Genomic DNA, 26500 nt, shown 5'->3' with positions numbered 1-26500 from the left:
GCTCACCACTCACCACTCACTCACCACTCACGCTCACCACTCACCACTAACTCACTCACTCACCACTCACTCACCACTCACTCACCACTGACTCACGCTCACCACCGACTCACGCTCACCACTCAGCCACTCACCACTGACTCACGCTCACCACTCACCACTCACCACTCACTCACCACTCACCACTGACTCACGCTCACCACTAACCACTCACCACTCACTCACCACTCACCACTCACTCACGCTCACCACTCACCACACACACTCACCACTCACTCACGCTCACCACTCACCACTCACGCTCACCACTCACCACTCACCACTCACTCACGCTCACCACTCACCACTCACGCTCACCACTCACCACTCACACTCACCACACACACTCACCACTCACGCTCACCACTCACGCTCACCACTCACACTCACCACTCACCGCTCACCACTCACCACTCACTCACCACTCACCACTCACCACTCACGCTCACCACTCGCTCACCACTCGCTCACCACTCGCTCACCACTCACGCTCACCACTCACGCTCACCACTCACCACTCACGCTCACCACTCACTCGCGCTCACCGCTCACGCTCACCACTCACGCTCACCACTCACGCTCACCACTCACGCTCACCACTCACCACTCACACTCACCACTCACCACTCACCACTGACTCACGCTCACCACTCACGCTCACCACTCACCACTCACGCTCACCACTCACGCTCACCACTCACGCTCACCACTCACTCACCACTCACTCACCACTCACCACTCACTCACGCTCACCACTCACGCTCACCACTCACCACTCACGCTCACCACTCACTCACCACTCACCACTCACTCACTCACCACTCACCACTCACGCTCACCACTCACTCACCACTCACGCTCACCACTCACTCACCACTCACCACTCACCACTGACTCACGCTCACCACTCACGCTCACCACTCACCACTCACGCTCACCACTCACGCTCACCACTCACCACTCACGCTCACCACTCACGCTCACCACTCACCACTCACGCTCACCACTCACGCTCACCATCATGCTCACCACCCACGCTCACCACTCACCACACCCACACTCACCACACACACTCACCACCCACGCTCACCACTCACCACACCCACACTCACCACACACACTCACCACTCACGCTCACCACTCACTCACCACTCACGCTCACCACTCACTCACCACTCACCACTGACTCACGCTCACCACTCACCACTCACCACTCCCCACACACACTCACCACTCACGCTCACCACTCACTCACCACTCACGCTCACCACTCACTCACCACTCACCACTGACTCACGCTCACCACTCACCACTCACCACTCCCCACTCACACTCACCACTCACACTCACCACTCACGCTCACCACTCATGCTCACCACTCACCACTGACTCACGCTCACCACTCACCACTCACCACTCCCCACTCACACTCACCACTCACACTCACCACTCACCACTCCCCACTCACACTCACCACTCACGCTCACCACTCACCACTGACTCACGCTCACCACTCACGCTCACCACTCACGCTCACCACTCACCACTCACGCTCACCACTCACTCACCACTCACCACTCACTCACTCACCACTCACCACTCACGCTCACCACTCACTCACCACTCACGCTCACCACTCACTCACCACTCACCACTCACCACTGACTCACGCTCACCACTCACGCTCACCACTCACCACTCACGCTCACCACTCACGCTCACCACTCACCACTCACGCTCACCACTCACCACTCACGCTCACCACTCACGCTCACCATCATGCTCACCACCCACGCTCACCACTCACCACACCCACACTCACCACACACACTCACCACCCACGCTCACCACTCACCACACCCACACTCACCACACACACTCACCACTCACGCTCACCACTCACTCACCACTCACGCTCACCACTCACTCACCACTCACCACTGACTCACGCTCACCACTCACCACTCACCACTCCCCACACACACTCACCACTCACGCTCACCACTCACTCACCACTCACGCTCACCACTCACTCACCACTCACCACTGACTCACGCTCACCACTCACCACTCACCACTCCCCACTCACACTCACCACTCACACTCACCACTCACGCTCACCACTCATGCTCACCACTCACCACTGACTCACGCTCACCACTCACCACTCACCACTCCCCACTCACACTCACCACTCACACTCACCACTCACCACTCCCCACTCACACTCACCACTCACGCTCACCACTCACCACTGACTCACGCTCACCACTCACGCTCACCACTCACGCTCACCACTCACCACTCACGCTCACCACTCACCACTCACGCTCACCACTCACACTCACCACTCACCACTCACGCTCACCACTCACGCTCACCACTCACGCTCACCACTCACCACTCACCACTCCCCACTCACACTCACCACTCACCACTCACGCTCACCACTCATGCTCACCACTCACCACTCACCACTTCCCACTCACCACTCACCACTCACGCTCACCACTCACGCTCACCACTCACGCTCACCACTCACGCTCACCACTCACTCACCACTCACGCTCACCACTAACGCTCACCACTCACCACTCACTCACTCACTCACCACTCACCACTCACGCTCACCACTCACGCTCACCACTCGCTCACCACTCACCACTCACCACTCGCTCACCACTCACCACTCACGCTCACTCACTCACGCTCACCACTCACCACTCACGCTCACCACTCACCACTCACGCTCACCACTCACGCTCACCACTCACTCACGCTCACCACTCACCACTCCCACTCACGCTCACCACTCACGCTCACCACTTACTCACCACTCACTCACCACTCACTCACCACTCACCACTGACTCACGCTCACCACTCACGCTCACCACTCACCACTCATGCTCACCACTCACCACTCACGCTCACCACTCACGCTCACCACTCACGCTCACCACTCACCACTCACTCACCACTCACCGCTCACGCTCACCACTCACCACTCACGCTCACCACTCACGCTCACCACTCACCACTCACGCTCACCACTCACCACTCACGCTCACCCCTCACGCTCATCACTCACCACTCACTCACGCTCACCACTCACCGCTCACCACTCACCACTCACGCTCACCACTCACCACTCACGCTCATCACTCACCACTCACGCTCACCACTCACGCTCACCACTCACGCTCACCACTCACGCTCACCACTCACCACTCACGCTCACCACTCACTCACCACTCACCACTGACTCACGCTCACCACTCACCACTCACCACTCCCCACTCACACTCACCACTCACGCTCACCACTCACGCTCACCACTCACCACTCACCACTCCCCACTCACACTCACCACTCACGCTCACCACTCACGCTCACCACTCACCACTCACCACTTCCCACTCACCACTCACCACTCACGCTCACCACTCACGCTCACCACTCACGCTCACCACTCACTCACCACTCACGCTCACCACTCACGCTCACCACTCACCACTCACTCACTCACTCACCACTCACCACTCACGCTCACCACTCACCACTCACGCTCACCACTCGCTCACCACTCACCACTCACCACTCACGCTCACCACTCGCTCACCACTCACCACTCACGCTCACTCACTCACGCTCACCACTCACCACTCACGCTCACCACTCACGCTCACCACTCACTCACGCTCACCACTCACCACTCACGCTCACCACTCACTCACCACTCACTCACCACTCACTCACCACTCACCACTGACTCACGCTCACCACTCACGCTCACCACTCACCACTCATGCTCACCACTCACCACTCACGCTCACCACTCACGCTCACCACTCACGCTCACCACTCACCACTCACTCACCACTCACCGCTCACGCTCACCACTCACCACTCACGCTCACCACTCACGCTCACCACTCGCTCACCACTCGCTCACCACTCACCACTCACCACTCACGCTCACCACTCACCACTCACGCTCACCCCTCACGCTCATCACTCACCACTCACGCTCATCACTCACCACTCACGCTCACCACTCATGCTCACCACTCACCGCTCACCACTCACCACTCACGCTCACCACTCACCACTCACGCTCATCACTCACCACTCACGCTCACCACTCACGCTCACCACTCACCACTCACGCTCACCACTCACGCTCACCGCTCACCACTCACCACTCACGCTCACCACTCACTCACCACTCACCACTGACTCACGCTCACCACTCACCACTCACCACTCCCCACTCACACTCACCACTCACGCTCACCACTCACGCTCACCACTCACCACTCACCACTCCCCACTCACACTCACCACTCACCACTGACTCACGCTCACCACTCACGCTCACCACTCACGCTCACCACTCACCACTCACACTCACCACTCACCACTCACGCTCACCACTCACGCTCACCACTCACCACTCACCACTTCCCACTCACGCTCACCACTCACGCTCACCACTCACGCTCACCACTCACTCACCACTCACGCTCACCACTCACGCTCACCACTCACCACTCACGCTCACCACTCACCACTCACGCTCACCACTCACGCTCACCACTCACTCACGCTCACCACTCACCACTCCCACTCACGCTCACCACTCACGCTCACCACTCACTCACCACTCACTCACCACTCACTCACCACTCACCACTGACTCACGCTCACCACTCACGCTCACCACTCACCACTCATGCTCACCACTCACCACTCACGCTCACCACTCACGCTCACCACTCACGCTCACCACTCACCACTCACTCACCACTCACCGCTCACGCTCACCACTCACCACTCACGCTCACCACTCACGCTCACCACTCACCACTCACGCTCACCACTCACCACTCACGCTCACCCCTCACGCTCATCACTCACCACTCACTCACGCTCACCACTCACCGCTCACCACTCACCACTCACGCTCACCACTCACCACTCACGCTCATCACTCACCACTCACGCTCACCACTCACGCTCACCACTCACGCTCACCACTCACGCTCACCACTCACCACTCACCACTCACGCTCACCACTCACTCACCACTCACCACTGACTCACGCTCACCACTCACCACTCACCACTCCCCACTCACACTCACCACTCACGCTCACCACTCACGCTCACCACTCACCACTCACCACTCCCCACTCACACTCACCACTCACCACTCACGCTCACCACTCACGCTCACCACTCACCACTCACCACTTCCCACTCACCACTCACCACTCACGCTCACCACTCACGCTCACCACTCACGCTCACCACTCACTCACCACTCACGCTCACCACTCACGCTCACCACTCACCACTCACTCACTCACTCACCACTCACCACTCACGCTCACCACTCACCACTCACGCTCACCACTCGCTCACCACTCACCACTCACCACTCACGCTCACCACTCGCTCACCACTCACCACTCACGCTCACTCACTCACGCTCACCACTCACCACTCATGCTCACCACTCACGCTCACCACTCACTCACGCTCACCACTCACCACTCACGCTCACCACTCACTCACCACTCACTCACCACTCACTCACCACTCACCGCTGACTCACGCTCACCACTCACGCTCACCACTCACCACTCATGCTCACCACTCACCACTCACGCTCACCACTCACGCTCACCACTCACCACTCACTCACCACTCACCACTCACGCTCACCACTCACGCTCACCACTCGCTCACCACTCGCTCACCACTCACCACTCACCACTCACGCTCACCACTCACGCTCACCACTCACCACTCACGCTCACCACTCACGCTCACCACTCACCACTCACGCTCACCACTCACCACTCACGCTCACCCCTCACGCTCATCACTCACCACTCACTCACGCTCACCACTCACCGCTCACCACTCACCACTCACGCTCACCACTCACCACTCACGCTCATCACTCACCACTCACGCTCACCACTCACGCTCACCACTCACCACTCACGCTCACCACTCACGCTCACCACTCACCACTCACCACTCACGCTCACCACTCACTCACCACTCACCACTGACTCACGCTCACCACTCACCACTCACCACTCCCCACTCACACTCACCACTCACGCTCACCACTCACGCTCACCACTCACCACTCACCACTCCCCACTCACACTCACCACTCACCACTGACTCACGCTCACCACTCACGCTCACCACTCACGCTCACCACTCACCACTCACCACTCACACTCACCACTCACCACTCACGCTCACCACTCACGCTCACCACTCACCACTCACCACTCACCACTTCCCACTCACGCTCACCACTCACGCTCACCACTCACGCTCACCACTCACTCACCACTCACGCTCACCACTCACGCTCACCACTCACCACTCATTCACTCACTCACCACTCACCACTCACGCTCACCACTCACCACTCACCACTCACGCTCACCACTCGCTCACCACTCACCACTCACCACTCACGCTCACCACTCGCTCACCACTCACCACTCACGCTCACCACTCACCACTCACGCTCACCACTCACGCTCACCACTCACTCACTAACCACTCACGCTCACCACTCACGCTCACCACTCACCACTCACTCACACTCACCACTCACCACTCCCACTCACGCTCACCACTCACGCTCACCACTCACTCACCACTCACTCACCACTCACTCACCACTCACCACTGACTCACGCTCACCACTCACGCTCACCACTCACCACTCATGCTCACCACTCACCACTCACGCTCACCACTCACACTCACCACACACACTCACCACTCACGCTCACCACTCACGCTCACCACTCACGCTCACCACTCACCACTCACTCACCACTCACCGCTCACGCTCACCACTCACCACTCACGCTCACCACTCACGCTCACCACTCGCTCACCACTCGCTCACCACTCACCACTCACCACTCACGCTCACCACTCACCACTCACCACTCACCACTCACGCTCACCACTCACCACTCACCACTCACGCTCACCACTCACCACTCACGCTCACCACTCACGCTCACCACTCACGCTCACCACTCACCACTCACGCTCACCACTCACCACTCACGCTCACCACTCATGCTCACCACTCACCGCTCACCACTCACCACTCACGCTCACCACTCACCGCTCACCACTCACCACTCACGCTCAGCACTCACCACTCACGCTCACCACTCACCACTCACACTCACCACTCACCACTCACACTCACCACTCACGCTCACCACTCACGCTCACCACTCACCACTCACCACTTCCCACTCACCACTCACCACTCACGCTCACCACTCACGCTCACCACTCACGCTCACCACTCACGCTCACCACTCACGCTCACCACTCACCACTCACTCACCACTCACCACTCACGCTCACCACTCACCGCTCACCACTCACGCTCACCACTCGCTCACCACTCACCACTCACCACTCACGCTCACCACTCGCTCACCACTCACCACTCACGCTCACTCACTCACGCTCACCACTCACCACTCACGCTCACCACTCACCACTCACGCTCACCACTCACGCTCACCACTCACTCACTAACCACTCACGCTCACCACTCACGCTCACCACTCACCACTCACCACTCACTCACGCTCACCACTCACCACTCCCACTCACGCTCACCACTCACGCTCACCACTCACTCACACTCACTCACCACTCACTCACCACTCACCACTGACTCACGCTCACCACTCACGCTCACCACTCACCACTCATGCTCACCACTCACGCTCACCACTCACACTCACCACACACACTCACCACTCACGCTCACCACTCACGCTCACCACTCACGCTCACCACTCACCACTCACTCACCACTCACCGCTCACGCTCACCACTCACCACTCACGCTCACCACTCACGCTCACCACTCGCTCACCACTCGCTCACCACTCACCACTCATGCTCACCACTCACCACTCACGCTCACCACTCACGCTCACCACTCACCACTCACGCTCACCCCTCACGCTCATCACTCACCACTCACTCACGCTCACCACTCACCGCTCACCACTCACCACTCACGCTCACCACTCACCACTCACGCTCATCACTCACCACTCACGCTCACCACTCACGCTCACCACTCACCACTCACGCTCACCACTCACGCTCACCACTCACCACTCACGCTCACCACTCACTCACCACTCACACACTGACTCACGCTCACCACTCACCACTCACCACTCCCCACTCACACTCACCACTCACGCTCACCACTCACGCTCACCACTCACCACTCACCACTCCCCACTCACACTCACCACTCACCACTCACGCTCACCACTCACGCTCACCACTCACCACTCACCACTTCCCACTCACCACTCACCACTCACGCTCACCACTCACGCTCACCACTCACGCTCACCACTCACTCACCACTCACGCTCACCACTCACGCTCACCACTCACCACTCACTCACTCACTCACCACTCACCACTCACGCTCACCACTCACCACTCACGCTCACCACTCGCTCACCACTCACCACTCACCACTCACGCTCACCACTCGCTCACCACTCACCACTCACGCTCACTCACTCACGCTCACCACTCACCACTCACGCTCACCACTCACGCTCACCACTCACTCACGCTCACCACTCACCACTCACGCTCACCACTCACTCACCACTCACTCACCACTCACTCACCACTCACCACTGACTCACGCTCACCACTCACGCTCACCACTCACCACTCATGCTCACCACTCACCACTCACGCTCACCACTCACGCTCACCACTCACGCTCACCACTCACCACTCACTCACCACTCACCGCTCACGCTCACCACTCACCACTCACGCTCACCACTCACGCTCACCACTCACCACTCACGCTCACCACTCACCACTCACGCTCACCCCTCACGCTCATCACTCACCACTCACTCACGCTCACCACTCACCGCTCACCACTCACCACTCACGCTCACCACTCACCACTCACGCTCATCACTCACCACTCACGCTCACCACTCACGCTCACCACTCACGCTCACCACTCACGCTCACCACTCACTCACCACTCACCACTGACTCACGCTCACCACTCACCACTCACCACTCCCCACTCACACTCACCACTCACGCTCACCACTCACGCTCACCACTCACCACTCACCACTCCCCACTCACACTCACCACTCACCACTCACGCTCACCACTCACGCTCACCACTCACCACTCACCACTTCCCACTCACCACTCACCACTCACGCTCACCACTCACGCTCACCACTCACGCTCACCACTCACTCACCACTCACGCTCACCACTCACGCTCACCACTCACCACTCACTCACTCACTCACCACTCACCACTCACGCTCACCACTCACCACTCACGCTCACCACTCGCTCACCACTCACCACTCACCACTCACGCTCACCACTCGCTCACCACTCACCACTCACGCTCACTCACTCACGCTCACCACTCACCACTCACGCTCACCACTCACGCTCACCACTCACTCACGCTCACCACTCACCACTCACGCTCACCACTCACTCACCACTCACTCACCACTCACTCACCACTCACCACTGACTCACGCTCACCACTCACGCTCACCACTCACCACTCATGCTCACCACTCACCACTCACGCTCACCACTCACGCTCACCACTCACGCTCACCACTCACCACTCACGCTCACCCCTCACGCTCATCACTCACCACTCACTCACGCTCACCACTCACCGCTCACCACTCACCACTCACGCTTACCACTCACCACTCACGCTCATCACTCACCACTCACGCTCACCACTCACGCTCACCACTCACCACTCACGCTCACCACTCACGCTCACCACTCACCACTCACCACTCACGCTCACCACTCACTCACCACTCACCACTGACTCACGCTCACCACTCACCACTCACCACTCCCCACTCACACTCACCACTCACGCTCACCACTCACGCTCACCACTCACCACTCACCACTCCCCACTCACACTCACCACTCACCACTGACTCACGCTCACCACTCACGCTCACCACTCACGCTCACCACTCACCACTCACCACTCACACTCACCACTCACCACTCACGCTCACCACTCACGCTCACCACTCACCACTCACCACTTCCCACTCACGCTCACCACTCACGCTCACCACTCACTCACCACTCACGCTCACCACTCACGCTCACCACTCACCACTCATTCACTCACTCACCACTCACCACTCACGCTCACCACTCACCACTCACCACTCACGCTCACCACTCGCTCACCACTCACCACTCACCACTCACGCTCACCACTCGCTCACCACTCACCACTCACGCTCACCACTCACCACTCACGCTCACCACTCACGCTCACCACTCACTCACTAACCACTCACGCTCACCACTCACGCTCACCACTCACCACTCACTCACACTCACCACTCACCACTCCCACTCACGCTCACCACTCACGCTCACCACTCACTCACCACTCACTCACCACTCACTCACCACTCACCACTGACTCACGCTCACCACTCACGCTCACCACTCACCACTCATGCTCACCACTCACCACTCACGCTCACCACTCACACTCACCACACACACTCACCACTCACGCTCACCACTCACGCTCACCACTCACGCTCACCACTCACCACTCACTCACCACTCACCGCTCACGCTCACCACTCACCACTCACCACTCACGCTCACCACTCACGCTCACCACTCGCTCACCACTCGCTCACCACTCACCACTCACCACTCACGCTCACCACTCACCACTCACCACTCACGCTCACCACTCACCACTCACCACTCATGCTCACCACTCACCACTCACCACTCACGCTCACCACTCACCACTCACGCTCACCACTCACGCTCACCACTCACGCTCACCACTCACCACTCACGCTCACCACTCACCACTCACGCTCACCACTCATGCTCACCACTCACCGCTCACCACTCACCACTCACGCTCACCACTCACCGCTCACCACTCACCACTCACGCTCAGCACTCACCACTCACGCTCACCACTCACCACTCACACTCACCACTCACCACTCACACTCACCACTCACGCTCACCACTCACGCTCACCACTCACGCTCACCACTCACCACTCACCACTTCCCACTCACCACTCACGCTCACCACTCACGCTCACCACTCACGCTCACCACTCACGCTCACCACTCACCACTCACTCACCACTCACCACTCACGCTCACCACTCACCGCTCACCACTCACGCTCACCACTCGCTCACCACTCACCACTCACGCTCACCACTCGCTCACCACTCACCACTCACGCTCACTCACTCACGCTCACCACTCACCACTCACGCTCACCACTCACCACTCACGCTCACCACTCACGCTCACCACTCACTCACTAACCACTCACGCTCACCACTCACGCTCACCACTCACCACTCACCACTCACTCACGCTCACCACTCACCACTCCCACTCACGCTCACCACTCACGCTCACCACTCACTCACCACTCACTCACCACTCACTCACCACTCACCACTGACTCACGCTCACCACTCACGCTCACCACTCACCACTCATGCTCACCACTCACCACTCACGCTCACCACTCACACTCACCACACACACTCACCACTCACGCTCACCACTCACGCTCACCACTCATGCTCACCACTCACCACTCACTCACCACTCACCGCTCACGCTCACCACTCACCACTCACGCTCACCACTCACGCTCACCACTCGCTCACCACTCGCTCACCACTCACCACTCATGCTCACCACTCACCACTCACGCTCACCACTCACGCTCACCCCTCACGCTCATCACTCACCACTCACTCACGCTCACCACTCACCGCTCACCACTCACCACTCACGCTCACCACTCACCACTCACGCTCATCACTCACCACTCACGCTCACCACTCACGCTCACCACTCACCACTCACGCTCACCACTCACCACTCACGCTCATCACTCACCACTCACGCTCACCACTCACGCTCACCACTCACCACTCACGCTCACCACTCACGCTCACCACTCACCACTCACGCTCACCACTCACTCACCACTCACACACTGACTCACGCTCACCACTCACCACTCACCACTCCCCACTCACACTCACCACTCACGCTCACCACTCACGCTCACCACTCACCACTCACCACTCCCCACTCACACTCACCACTCACCACTCACGCTCACCACTCACGCTCACCACTCACCACTCACCACTTCCCACTCACCACTCACCACTCACGCTCACCACTCACGCTCACCACTCACGCTCACCACTCACTCACCACTCACGCTCACCACTCACGCTCACCACTCACCACTCACTCACTCACTCACCACTCACCACTCACGCTCACCACTCACCACTCACGCTCACCACTCGCTCACCACTCACCACTCACCACTCACGCTCACCACTCGCTCACCACTCACCACTCACGCTCACTCACTCACGCTCACCACTCACCACTCACGCTCACCACTCACGCTCACCACTCACTCACGCTCACCACTCACCACTCACGCTCACCACTCACTCACCACTCACTCACCACTCACTCACCACTCACCACTGACTCACGCTCACCACTCACGCTCACCACTCACCACTCATGCTCACCACTCACCACTCACGCTCACCACTCACGCTCACCACTCACGCTCACCACTCACCACTCACTCACCACTCACCGCTCACGCTCACCACTCACCACTCACGCTCACCACTCACGCTCACCACTCACCACTCACGCTCACCACTCACCACTCACGCTCACCCCTCACGCTCATCACTCACCACTCACTCACGCTCACCACTCACCGCTCACCACTCACCACTCACGCTCACCACTCACCACTCACGCTCATCACTCACCACTCACGCTCACCACTCACGCTCACCACTCACGCTCACCACTCACGCTCACCACTCACCACTGACTCACGCTCACCACTCACCACTCACCACTCCCCACTCACACTCACCACTCACGCTCACCACTCACGCTCACCACTCACCACTCACCACTCCCCACTCACACTCACCACTCACCACTCACGCTCACCACTCACGCTCACCACTCACCACTCACCACTTCCCACTCACCACTCACCACTCACGCTCACCACTCACGCTCACCACTCACGCTCACCACTCACTCACCACTCACGCTCACCACTCACGCTCACCACTCACCACTCACTCACTCACTCACCACTCACCACTCACGCTCACCACTCACCACTCACGCTCACCACTCGCTCACCACTCACCACTCACGCTCACCACTCGCTCACCACTCACCACTCACGCTCACTCACTCACGCTCACCACTCACCACTCACGCTCACCACTCACGCTCACCACTCACTCACGCTCACCACTCACCACTCACGCTCACCACTCACTCACCACTCACTCACCACTCACTCACCACTCACCACTGACTCACGCTCACCACTCACGCTCACCACTCACCACTCATGCTCACCACTCACCACTCACGCTCACCACTCACGCTCACCACTCACGCTCACCACTCACCACTCACGCTCACCCCTCACGCTCATCACTCACCACTCACTCACGCTCACCACTCACCGCTCACCACTCACCACTCACGCTTACCACTCACCACTCACGCTCATCACTCACCACTCACGCTCACCACTCACGCTCACCACTCACCACTCACGCTCACCACTCACGCTCACCACTCACCACTCACCACTCACGCTCACCACTCACTCACCACTCACCACTGACTCACGCTCACCACTCACCACTCACCACTCCCCACTCACACTCACCACTCACGCTCACCACTCACGCTCACCACTCACCACTCACCACTCCCCACTCACACTCACCACTCACCACTGACTCACGCTCACCACTCACGCTCACCACTCACGCTCACCACTCACCACTCACCACTCACACTCACCACTCACCACTCACGCTCACCACTCACGCTCACCACTCACCACTCACCACTTCCCACTCACGCTCACCACTCACGCTCACCACTCACTCACCACTCACGCTCACCACTCACGCTCACCACTCACCACTCATTCACTCACTCACCACTCACCACTCACGCTCACCACTCACCACTCACCACTCACGCTCACCACTCGCTCACCACTCACCACTCACCACTCACGCTCACCACTCGCTCACCACTCACCACTCACGCTCACCACTCACCACTCACGCTCACCACTCACGCTCACCACTCACTCACTAACCACTCACGCTCACCACTCACGCTCACCACTCACCACTCACTCACACTCACCACTCACCACTCCCACTCACGCTCACCACTCACGCTCACCACTCACTCACCACTCACTCACCACTCACTCACCACTCACCACTGACTCACGCTCACCACTCACGCTCACCACTCACCACTCATGCTCACCACTCACCACTCACGCTCACCACTCACACTCACCACACACACTCACCACTCACGCTCACCACTCACGCTCACCACTCACGCTCACCACTCACCACTCACTCACCACTCACCGCTCACGCTCACCACTCACCACTCACCACTCACGCTCACCACTCACGCTCACCACTCGCTCACCACTCGCTCACCACTCACCACTCACCACTCACGCTCACCACTCACCACTCACCACTCACGCTCACCACTCACCACTCACCACTCATGCTCACCACTCACCACTCACCACTCACGCTCACCACTCACCACTCACGCTCACCACTCACGCTCACCACTCACGCTCACCACTCACCACTCACGCTCACCACTCACCACTCACGCTCACCACTCATGCTCACCACTCACCGCTCACCACTCACCACTCACGCTCACCACTCACCGCTCACCACTCACCACTCACGCTCAGCACTCACCACTCACGCTCACCACTCACCACTCACACTCACCACTCACCACTCACACTCACCACTCACGCTCACCACTCACGCTCACCACTCACGCTCACCACTCACCACTCACCACTTCCCACTCACCACTCACGCTCACCACTCACGCTCACCACTCACGCTCACCACTCACGCTCACCACTCACCACTCACTCACCACTCACCACTCACGCTCACCACTCACCGCTCACCACTCACGCTCACCACTCGCTCACCACTCACCACTCACGCTCACCACTCGCTCACCACTCACCACTCACGCTCACTCACTCACGCTCACCACTCACCACTCACGCTCACCACTCACCACTCACGCTCACCACTCACGCTCACCACTCACTCACTAACCACTCACGCTCACCACTCACGCTCACCACTCACCACTCACCACTCACTCACGCTCACCACTCACCACTCCCACTCACGCTCACCACTCACGCTCACCACTCACTCACCACTCACTCACCACTCACTCACCACTCACCACTGACTCACGCTCACCACTCACGCTCACCACTCACCACTCATGCTCACCACTCACCACTCACGCTCACCACTCACACTCACCACACACACTCACCACTCACGCTCACCACTCACGCTCACCACTCATGCTCACCACTCACCACTCACTCACCACTCACCGCTCACGCTCACCACTCACCACTCACGCTCACCACTCACGCTCACCACTCGCTCACCACTCGCTCACCACTCACCACTCATGCTCACCACTCACCACTCACGCTCACCACTCACGCTCACCACTCACCACTCACGCTCACCCCTCACGCTCATCACTCACCACTCACTCACGCTCACCACTCACCGCTCACCACTCACCACTCACGCTCACCACTCACCACTCACGCTCATCACTCACCACTCACGCTCACCACTCACGCTCACCACTCACCACTCACGCTCACCACTCACGCTCACCACTCACCACTCACGCTCACCACTCACCACTCACTCACCACTCACCACTGACTCACGCTCACCACTCACCACTCCCCACTCACACTCACCGCTCACCACTCACGCTCACCACTCACCACTCCTCACTCACACTCACCACTCACGCTCACCACTCACCACTGACTCACGCTCACCACTCACGCTCACCACTCACGCTCACCACTCACCACTCACGCTCACCACTCACCACTCACGCTCACCACTCACACTCACCACTCACCACTCACGCTCACCACTCACGCTCACCACTCACGCTCACCACTCACCACTCACACTCACCACTCACCACTCACGCTCACCACTCACGCTCACCACTCACCACTCACCACTTCCCACTCACCACTCACCACTCACGCTCACCACTCACGCTCACCACTCACGCTCACCACTCACGCTCACCACTCACTCACCACTCACGCTCACCACTCACGCTCACCACTCACCACTCACTCACTCACTCACCACTCACGCTCACCACTCACGCTCACCACTCGCTCACCACTCACCACTCACCACTCACGCTCACCACTCGCTCACCACTCACCACTCACGCTCACTCACTCACGCTCACCACTCACCACTCACGCTCACCACTCACCACTCACGCTCACCACTCACGCTCACCACTCACTCACTAACCACTCACGCTCACCACTCACGCTCACCACTCACCACTCACCACTCACTCACGCTCACCACTCACCACTCCCACTCACGCTCACCACTCACGCTCACCACTCACTCACCACTCACTCACCACTCACTCACCACTCACCACTGACTCACGCTCACCACTCACGCTCACCACTCACCACTCATGCTCACCACTCACCACTCACGCTCACCACTCACGCTCACCACTCACGCTCACCACTCACCACTCACTCACCACTCACGCTCACCACTCACCACTCACGCTCACCACTCACGCTCACCACTCGCTCACCACTCGCTCACCACTCACCACTCACGCTCACCACTCACCACTCACGCTCACCACTCACGCTCACCACTCACCACTCACGCTCACCACTCACCGCTCACCACTCACGCTCACCACTCACCACTCACGCTCACCACTCACACTCACCGCTCACCACTCACGCTCACCACTCACCACTCACTCACGCTCACCACTCATGCTCACCACTCACCACTCACGCTCACCACTCACCGCTCACCACTCACGCTCACCACTCACGCTCACCACTCACACTCACTGCTCACCACTCACGCTCACCACTCACCACTCACTCACGCTCACCACTCATGCTCACCACTCACCACTCACGCTCACCACTCACGCTCACCACTCACGCTCACCACTCACCGCTCACCACTCACGCTCACCACTCACCACTCACTCACACACTCACGCTCACCACTCACGCTCACCACTCACGCTCACCACTCACACTCACCGCTCACACACTCACGCTCACTCACTCACCTACTCACCCACTCACCTACTCACTCACTCACCCACTCACTCACCACTGACTCACCACTCACCACTCACTCACTGTGAGTGAGTGAGTTACTGAGTAAGTGGGTGGGTGAGTGAGTGAGTGGATGGGTGGTGAGTGAGCATGAAGTGAGTGAGTGAGTGGTGAGTGGGTGGTGAGAGAGTGAGTGTGTGGTGAGTAAGTGGTGAGTGAGTGGTGAGAAAGTGGTGAGTGGGTGGTGAGAGAGTGAGTGTGTGGTGAGTAAGTGGTGAGTGAGTGGTGAGAAAGTGGTGAGTGGTGAGTGGGTGGTGAGAGAGTGAGTGTGTGGTGAGTAAGTGGTGAGTGAGTGGTGAGAAAGTGGTGAGTGAGTGGTGAGTGTGTGGTGAGTGTTGAGTAAGTGGTGAGTGGGTGGTGAGTGGGTGTGTGGTAAGTGGTGAGTTTGTGGTAAGTGAGTGGTGAGTGGTGAGTGAGTGTTGAGTGAGTGGTGAGTGTGTGAGTGTGTGGTAAGTGGTGAGTGAGTGGTGAGTGTGTGGTGAGTGAGTGGTGAGTGAGTGGTAAGTGTCTAGTGAGTGGTGAGTGAGTGTGAGGTGAGTGTTGAGTGGTGAGTGGGTGAGTGTGTGGTAAGTGGTGAGTGAGTGGTGAGTGGGTGTGTAGTAAGTGGTGAGTGGGTGGTGAGTGAGTGAGTGTTGAGTGAGTGGTGAGTGACTGGTGAGTAAGTGGTGAGTGTGTGGTAAGTGGTGAGTGAGTGGTGAGTGAGTGGTGAGTGAGTGTGTGAGTGGTGAGTGAGTGGTGAGCAAGTGGTGACTGAGTGTGTGAGTGGTGAGTAACTGGTGAGTGAGTGGTGAGTGAGTGGTGAGTAAGTGGTGAGTAAGTGGTGAGTGGGTATGCAAGTGGTGGGAGAGTGGTGAGTGAGTGTGAGTGGTGAGTAACTGGTGAGTGAGTGGTGAGGTAAGTGGTGAGTAAGTGGTGAGTGAGTGAGTAAGTGGTGAGTGGTGAGTGAGTGGTGAGTAAGTGGTGAGTAAGTGGTGAGTGAGTGAGTAAGTGGTGAGTGGTGAGTAAGTGGTGAGTGAGTGAGTGTGTGAGTGGTGAGTGAGTGGTGAGTGAGTGGTGAGTGAGTGAGTGGTGAGTGAGTGGTGAGTAAGTGGTGAGTGAGTGTTGAGTGAGTGGTGAGTGGGTGAGTGAGTGGTGAGTAAGTGGTGAGTGTGTGAGTGAGTGGTGAGTAAGTGGTGATTGAGTGGTGAGTGAGTGGTGAGTGAGTGGTGAGTGGGTGGTGAGTGAGTGAGTGAGTGGTGAGTAAGTGGTGAGTGAGTGGGTGGTGAGTAAGTGGTGAGTGTGTGAGTGAGTGGTGAGTAAGTGGTGAGTGTGTGAGTGAGTGGTGAGTAACTGGTGAGTGAGTGGTGAGTGAGTGGTGAGTAAGTGGTGAGTGGGTGAGCAAGTGGTGGGTGAGTGGTGAGTGAGTGTGAGTGGTGAGTAACTGGTGAGTGAGTGGTGAGGTAAGTGGTGAGTAAGTGGTGAGTGAGTGAGTAAGTGGTGAGTGGTGAGTGAGTGGTGAGTAAGTGGTGAGTAAGTGGTGAGTGAGTGAGTGAGTAAGTGGTGAGTGGTGAGTAAGTGGTGAGTGAGTGAGTGTGTGAGTGGTGAGTGAGTGGTGAGTGAGTGGTGAGTGAGTGAGTGGTGAGTGAGTGGTGAGTAAGTGGTGAGTGAGTGTTGAGTGAGTGGTGAGTGGGTGAGTGAGTGGTGAGTAAGTGGTGAGTGTGTGAGTGAGTGGTGAGTAAGTGGTGATTAAGTGGTGAGTGAGTGGTGAGTGAGTGGTGAGTGGGTGGTGAGTGAGTGAGTGAGTGGTGAGTAAGTGGTGAGTGAGTGGGTGGTGAGTAAGTGGTGAGTGTGTGAGTGAGTGGTGAGTAAGTGGTGAGTGTGTGAGTGAGTGGTGAGTGAGTGGTGAGTGAGTGAGTGGTTGAGTGAGTGGTGAGTAAGTGGTGAGTGAGTGGTGAGTAAGTGGTGAGTAAGTGGTGAGTGTGTGAGTGGGTGGTGAGTGAGTGGTGAGTGAGTGGTGAGTGAGTGGTGAGTGAGGTGGTGAGTGGTGGGTGAGTGGTGAGTGAGTGGTGAGTGTGTGGTGAGTGAGTGGTGAGTGAGTGGTGAGTGAGTGGTGAGTGTGTGGTGAGTGGTGAGTGAGTGGTGAGTGAGTGGTGAGTGGTGAGTGGGTGGTGAGTGAGTGGTGAGTAAGTGGTGAGTGTGTGAGTGAGTGGTGAGTAAGTGGTGATTGAGTGGTGAGTGAGTGGTGAGTGAGTGGTGAGTAAGTGGTGAGTGTGTGAGTGAGTGGTGAGTAAGTGGTGAGTGAGTGAGTGGTGAGTGAGTGGTAAGTGGTGAGTGAGTGGTGAGTGAGTGGTGAGTGAGTTAGTGGTTGAGTGAGTGGTGAGTAAGTGGTGAGTGGTGAGTGAGTGGTGAGTGAGTGGTGAGTGTGTGGTGAGTGAGTGGTGAGTAAGTGGTGAGTAAGTGGTGAGTAAGTGGTGAGTGAGTGGTGAGTGAGTGGTGAGTGAGTTAGTGGTTGAGTGAGTGGTGAGTAAGTGGTGAGTAAGTGGTGAGTAAGTGGTGAGTGAGTGAGTGGTGAGTGAGTGGTGAGTGAGTGGTGAGTGAGTGGTGAGTGAGTGGTGAGTGAGTGGTGAGTAAGTGGTGAGTAAGTGGTGAGTAAGTGGTGAGTGAGTGAGTGGTGAGTGAGTGGTGAGTAAGTGGTGAGTAAGTGGTGAGTGAGTGGTGAGTGAGTGTTGAGTAAGTGGTGAGTAAGTGGTGAGTAAGTGGTGAGTGAGTGGTGAGTGAGTGGTGAGTAAGTGGTGAGTGAGTGGTGAGTGAGTGGTGAGTGAGTGGTGAGTAAGTGATGAGTAAGTGATGAGTAAGTAAGTGGTGAGTAAGTGGTGAGTAAGTGGTGAGTAAGTGGTGAGTAAGTGGTGAGTGAGTGGTGAGTGAGTGGTGAGTAAGTGGTGAGTAAGTGGTGAGTAAGTGGTGCTTGCCGTGTTTTGCAGGAGGGCTCTGATGGAGGTGGTGATGCTGGCTACTGGTGGAGCAGCTCACCAGCTCGCTCACCAACTCGCTCACCAACTCGCTCACCAACTCGCTCACCAACTCGCTCACCAACTCGCTGACCTGCTCGCTCACCAACTCGCTCACCAACTCGCTCACCAACTCGCTCACCAACTCGCTCACCAACTCGCTCACCAACTCGCTCACCAACTCGCTCACCAACTCGCTGACCTGCTCGCTCACCAACTCGCTCACCAACTCGCTCACCAACTCGCTCACCAACTCGCTCACCAACTCGCTGACCTGCTCGCTCACCAACTCGCTCACCAACTCGCTCACCAACTCGCTCACCAACTCGCTCACCAACTCGCTCACCAACTCGCTCACCAACTCGCTCACCAACTCGCTGACCTGCTCGCTCACCAACTCGCTCACCAACTCGCTCACCAACTCGCTCACCTGCTCGCTCACCAACTCGCTCACCAACTCGCTCACCAGCTCGCTCACCAACTCGCTCACCAACTCGCTCACCAACTCACTCACCAACTCACTCACCAACTCGCTCACCAGCTCGCTCACCAACTCGCTCACCAACTCACTCATGACGCACACTCTCACCACTCACTCGCCACACTCACCACTCACCCACACACTCACCACACTCACCACTCACCCACACACTCATCACACTCACCACTCACCCACACACTCACCACACTCACCACTCACCCACACACTCACCACTCACCCACACACTCATCACACTCACCACTCACTCGCCACACTCACCACTCACCCACACACTCACCACACTCACCCACAAACTCGCCACACTCACCACTCACCCACACACTCACCACTCACCCACACACTCGCCACACTCACCACACTCACCCACAAACTCGCCACACTCACCCAAGGCTCACCTGCTCACCCACACACCTGCTCACCACTCCCCGACTCACCACTCGCTCACCACTCGCACACACAGACACACACACACACACAGACAGACACACACACAGACACACACACACAGACACACACTCTCTCACACACACACATACACACACACTCACAACAACAACAGCCGCCATTCGCCACTAAGTGGCGGTGACGTCACCACGACGCTTGTGCCAGGCTATGTGCACCCTGAGGCCACGTGAAGTGTCGAACGCCCGCTGGCAGGAGGTCACGGGGCAGACCCAGGTGCCACGGGTCGACTGACTGAGATGACTGATACACACACAGATACACACACACACAGATACACACACAGACACACACACAGACACACGCACATACACACAGGCACACACACACAGGCACACACACACAGACAGACACAGACACACAGACACAGACACACACACAGACACGCACAGACACACAGACACACACAGACATACACATACACAGACACACACACAGACAAGCACAGACACACGCACAGACACACACACGCACAGACACACACACAGACACACACACACAGACACACACACACACAGACACACACACACAGACACACAGACACACACACAGACAAGCACAGACACACGCACAGACACACACACGCACAGACACACACACACAGACACACACACACAGACACACACACAGACACACACACAGACACAGACACACACACACAGACACACACACACAGACACACACACACAGACACACACAGACACACACACACAGACACACACACAGACACACACACACACACAGACACACACACACACACAGACACACACACACACAGACACACACAGACACACACACACAGACACCTACGCTGTGTCTCTCCCCGTCTCTCTCTCCCCGTCTCTCTCTCCCAGTGTCTCTCTCTCCGCGTGTCTCTCTCCCCGTGTCTCTCTCCCCGTGTCTCTCTCCCCGTGTCTCTCTCCCCGTGTCTCTCTCCCCGTGTCTCTCCCTCCCCCGATTTTCACATTCCAGGTGATGGTAGTGGTAGAGGGGGTAGTGGTGGTAGTGGAGGTGATGGTGGTGGTGGTAGTGGTGGTGATAGTGGTGGTGGAGGTGATGGTAGTGATGGTAGTGATGGTAGAGGGGGTAGTGGTGGTAGTGGAGGTGATAGTGGTAGTGGTGGTAGTGGAGGTGATAGTGGTGGTGATGGTGGTGGTGGTGATGGTGGTGGTGATGGTGGTAGTGGTGATAGTGGTAGTGGTGGTAGTGGAGGTGGTGGTGGTAGTGGTGGTGGAGGTGGTGGTAGTGGTGGTAGTGGTGATGGTAGTGGTGGTGGAGGTGGTGGAGGTGGTGGTAGTGGTGGTGGACGTGGTAGTGGTAATGGTGGTAGTGATGGAGGTGGTAGTAGTGGTAGTGGTGGTTGTGGTGGTAGTGGTGGTGGTAGTGGTGGTGGTAGTGGTGGTGGTGGTAATGGTGGTAGTGGTGGTAGTGGAGGTGGTGGTGGTTGTGGTGGTAGTGGTGGTAGTGGTGATGGTTGTGTGAGTGGAGTCCAACAGGGGGATCGCCTACCCCCTTTACCCTATCTCAGCCAGGGGTCCACTTAGTGTGAATGTGTGAGTGTGAATGTGTGTGTGAGAGTGAATGTGAGAGTGTGAATGTGTGAGAGTGAATGTGTGTATGTGAATGTGTGAGTGTGAATGTGTGAGAGTGAATGCGTGAGTGTGTGAGAGTGAATGTGTGAGTGTGAATGTGTGAGTGTGAGAGTGAATGTGTGAGTGTGAATGTGTGAGTGTGAGAGTGAATGTGTGAGTGTGAATGTGTGAGTGTGAGAGTGAATGTGTGAGTGTGAGAGTGAATGTGTGAGTGTGAATGTGTGTGAATGTGTGTGAGTGAATGTGTGTGTGTGTGTGAATGTGTGTGTGTGAATGTGTGTGAGTGAATGTGTGAGTGTGAATGTGTGTGTGTGTGAATGTGTGTGAGTGAATGTGTGAGTGTGAATATGTGTGAGTGAATGTGTGAGTGTGAATGTGTGAGAGTGTGAATGTGAGTGTGAATGTGTGACAGTGAATGTGTGTGTCTGTGTGTGTGTGTAGCGGTAGTGTAGTAGTGGTTAGCGCTACGCTGCGCTATGAACCTGGCGACCCGGGTTCGATTCCCGCTCACGGCCAACACCATCAGTGACGATTATCTGAACCGGTCCCGGGCCTCCCCTAGGTCGACTCAGCCTCAAATGAGTACCTGGTGCGGTGTGTAAACATTGCCACTAGGGAGACAAAGGCGGTCGGGCGTGGTGCTGGCCACCCACCCCCTCGTGTACCGTTCCGGCCTTCATAGGTGCTCGCTAACAGCACTTGCCCCTACAGTCTGTTAAGGCTATATGGGGGATCTTTATCTTTGTATGTGAGTGGGTGTGGGTGAGTGAGTGTCTGTGTGAGTGAGTGTCTGTCTGTGTCTTTGTCTGTGTACGTGAGTGTCTGTGCGAGTGTGTGAGTCTGTGTGTGTGTGAGTGTGTGTGTGTCTGTGTACGTGAGTGTCTGTGAGTGAGTGTGTCTGTGTGAGTGAGTGAGTGTGTGAGTGTGTGTGTGCGTGTCTGAGTGTGTGTGTGTCTGTGTACGTGAGTGTCTGAGTGAGTGTGTCTGTGTGTGTGTCTGTGTGAGTGAGTGTCTGAGTGTCTGAGTGTGTGTGCGTCTCTGTGAGTGTGTGAGTGTCTGTATGAGTGTTTCTGTGTGAGTGTGTGTGTGAGTGTCTGTGTGAGTGAGTGTTTGTGTGAGTGAGTGTCTGAGTGCGTGTGCGTCTCTGTGAGTGAGTGTCTGAGTGCGTGTGCGTCTCTGTGAGTGTGTGTGTGAGTATCTGTGTGAGTGAGTGTCTGTGTGAGTGTGTGTCTGAGTGAGTGTGTCTGAGTGAGTGTGTCTGTGTGAGTGAGTGTGTGAGTGAGTGAGTGTGTCTGAGTGAGTGTGTCTGTGTGAGTGAGTGTGTGAGTGAGTGTGTGAGTGAGTGAGTGTCTGAGGGCGTGTGCGTCTCTGTGAGTGTGTGTGTGAGTATCTGTGTGAGTGAGTGTCTTGTGTGAGTGAGTGTGTGTCAGTGTATGTCTGTGTGTGTGTATGTGTCTGTGTACGTGAGTGTCTGTGTGAGTGTGTGTGAGTGAGTGTCTGTGAGTGAGTGTCTGTGTGTGTCTGTGTGTGTGTGTGAGTGAGTATCTGTGTGTCTGTGTGAGTGAGTGTCTGTGTGAGTGAATGTGTCTGTGTGTGTGTGTCTGTGTACGTGAATGTCTGTGAGTGAGTGTCTGTGTGAGTGAGTGTATGTGTGAGTGTGTGTCTCTGTGTGTGAGTGTCTGTGTGAGTGAGTGTCTGCGTGAGTGAGTGTCTGTGTGAGTGAGTGAGTGTCTGTGTGTGTGAGTGTGTGTCTGTGTGTGTGTATGTCTGTGAGTGAGTGTCTGTGTGAGTGAGTGAGTGTCTGTGTGAGTGTCTGTGTGAGTGAGTGAGCGTGTCTGTGTGTGTGTGTCTGTGTGTGTGTGTGTCAGTGTATGTCTGTGTGTGAGTGTGTGCGTGGTGGTAGTCCAGCTGGTTACCGGGTCGAGCGGGTGGAGCGTGCCAGGTGGACTATGAGGGTGGACCGTGCAGGATGAACGATAGTAGTTGTAGTTGCAATACGAGCAGGAGGGTGACGTGTTGTGTCTAGGCTCTAGAATTCCCGACTTGACCTCCGTTTCATTTTAATTATTCTCTTATCAACGGTGGCTACTACGCTCACGGAGATTTGGATGATTTGGTGGTGTGGGTGGGTGGTGTGGGTGGGTGGGTGGTGTGGGTGGGTGGGTGGGTGATGGTGGGTGGGTGGGTGGGTTTGGGTTACCCGTGGCCATGCGAAGGTCAATTTACTTTTGGGGCTTGCTTGGGGTAACGGGTGGTGGTGGTGATGGTGGTGGTGGTGTCCAGGGATTTTCGTGGGGGGCTCTTAGGGGGCCCCCCAATCCCTCCCCACCCTCTCCACTTTGGGTTGGTGGGGGGGTGGTGGTGGTGGTGGTGGGGGGTGACTCTGTTGGGTTCAAGGATTTTCAATAAACTACAGGACGTGGATCTGAGCTGGTGACCTGCGTATTGTGTGTGGTGTAGTGTGTGGTGTAGTGTGTGGTGTGTGTGGTGTAGTGTGGTGTGTGTAGTGTAGTGTGTATAGTGTGTGTCTAGTGTGGTGTGTAGTGTGTGTAGTGTGTATAGTGTGTGTAGTGTGTGTGGTGTAGTGTGGTGTAGTGTAGTGTGTATAGTGTGTGGTGTAGTGTAGTGTGTGGTGTAGTGTGTGGTGTAGTGTAGTGTGTGTGTACTACACTGTGTGTGTGTACTACACTGTGTGTGTAGTGTGGTGTGTGTGTACTACATTGTGTGTGTACTACACTGTGTGTGTGTGTACACTGTGTGTGTGTGTACTACACTGTGTGTGTGTGTACACTGTGTGTACTACACTGTGTGTGTGTGTGTACACTGTGTGTGTGTGTGTGTACACTGTGTGTGTGTACTACATTGTGTGTGTGTACTACACTGTGTGTGTGTGTGTACACTGTGTGTGTACACTGTGTGTACTACACTGTGTGTGTGTACACTGTGTGTACTACACTGTGTGTGTACACTGTGTGTGTGTGTACACTGTGTGTGTACACTGTGTGTGTGTGTGTACACTGTGTGTGTACACTGTGTGTACTACACTGTGTGTGTACTACACTGTGTGTGTGTACACTGTGTGTGTACTACACTGTGTGTGTACACTGTGTGTGTGTGTACACTGTGTGTGTACACTGTGTGTGTGTGTGTACACTGTGTGTGTACACTGTGTGTACTACACTGTGTGTGTGTACACTGTGTGTACTACACTGTGTGTGTACACTGTGTGTGTGTGTACACTGTGTGTGTACACTGTGTGTGTGTGTGTACACTGTGTGTGTACACTGTGTGTACTACACTGTGTGTGTACTACACTGTGTGTGTGTACACTGTGTGTGTACTACACTGTGTGTGTACACTGTGTGTGTGTGTACACTGTGTGTGTACACTGTGTGTGTG

General features: G+C 56.8%; 2 protein-coding genes across 2 annotated transcripts in view; both read left to right on the top strand.

Moving 5' to 3' along the window:
* Nucleotides 1-25525, top strand: part of LOC142908384 (uncharacterized) — a 94894-nt gene extending 69369 nt beyond the window's left edge. Inside the window, exon 2 of the mRNA XM_076058958.1 lies at nucleotides 21726-25525. Coding sequence (XP_075915073.1) covers nucleotides 21749-23053 — 1305 coding nt within the window. The 5' untranslated portion in view covers nucleotides 21726-21748 and the 3' untranslated portion in view covers nucleotides 23054-25525. The remainder of the gene's footprint in view (nucleotides 1-21725) is intronic.
* Nucleotides 1-25525, top strand: part of LOC116936818 (casein kinase I-like) — an 86062-nt gene extending 60537 nt beyond the window's left edge. The window contains exon 10 of the mRNA XM_076058957.1: nucleotides 20519-25525. Coding sequence (XP_075915072.1) covers nucleotides 20519-20529 — 11 coding nt within the window. The 3' untranslated portion in view covers nucleotides 20530-25525. The remainder of the gene's footprint in view (nucleotides 1-20518) is intronic.
* Nucleotides 25526-26500: the final 975 nt, after the last annotated feature.

The sequence above is a fragment of the Petromyzon marinus genome (genome assembly GCF_048934315.1).
Source record: "Petromyzon marinus isolate PM22_M1 ecotype Great Lakes invasive population chromosome 83 unlocalized genomic scaffold, UKy_Petmar_22M1.pri1.0 chr83_unloc.1, whole genome shotgun sequence".
In the NCBI taxonomy this organism is placed as follows: domain Eukaryota; kingdom Metazoa; phylum Chordata; class Hyperoartia; order Petromyzontiformes; family Petromyzontidae; genus Petromyzon; species Petromyzon marinus.
The sequence above is the reverse complement of the archived record's forward strand: the minus strand, read 5'-3'. Positions and strand labels throughout refer to the sequence as shown.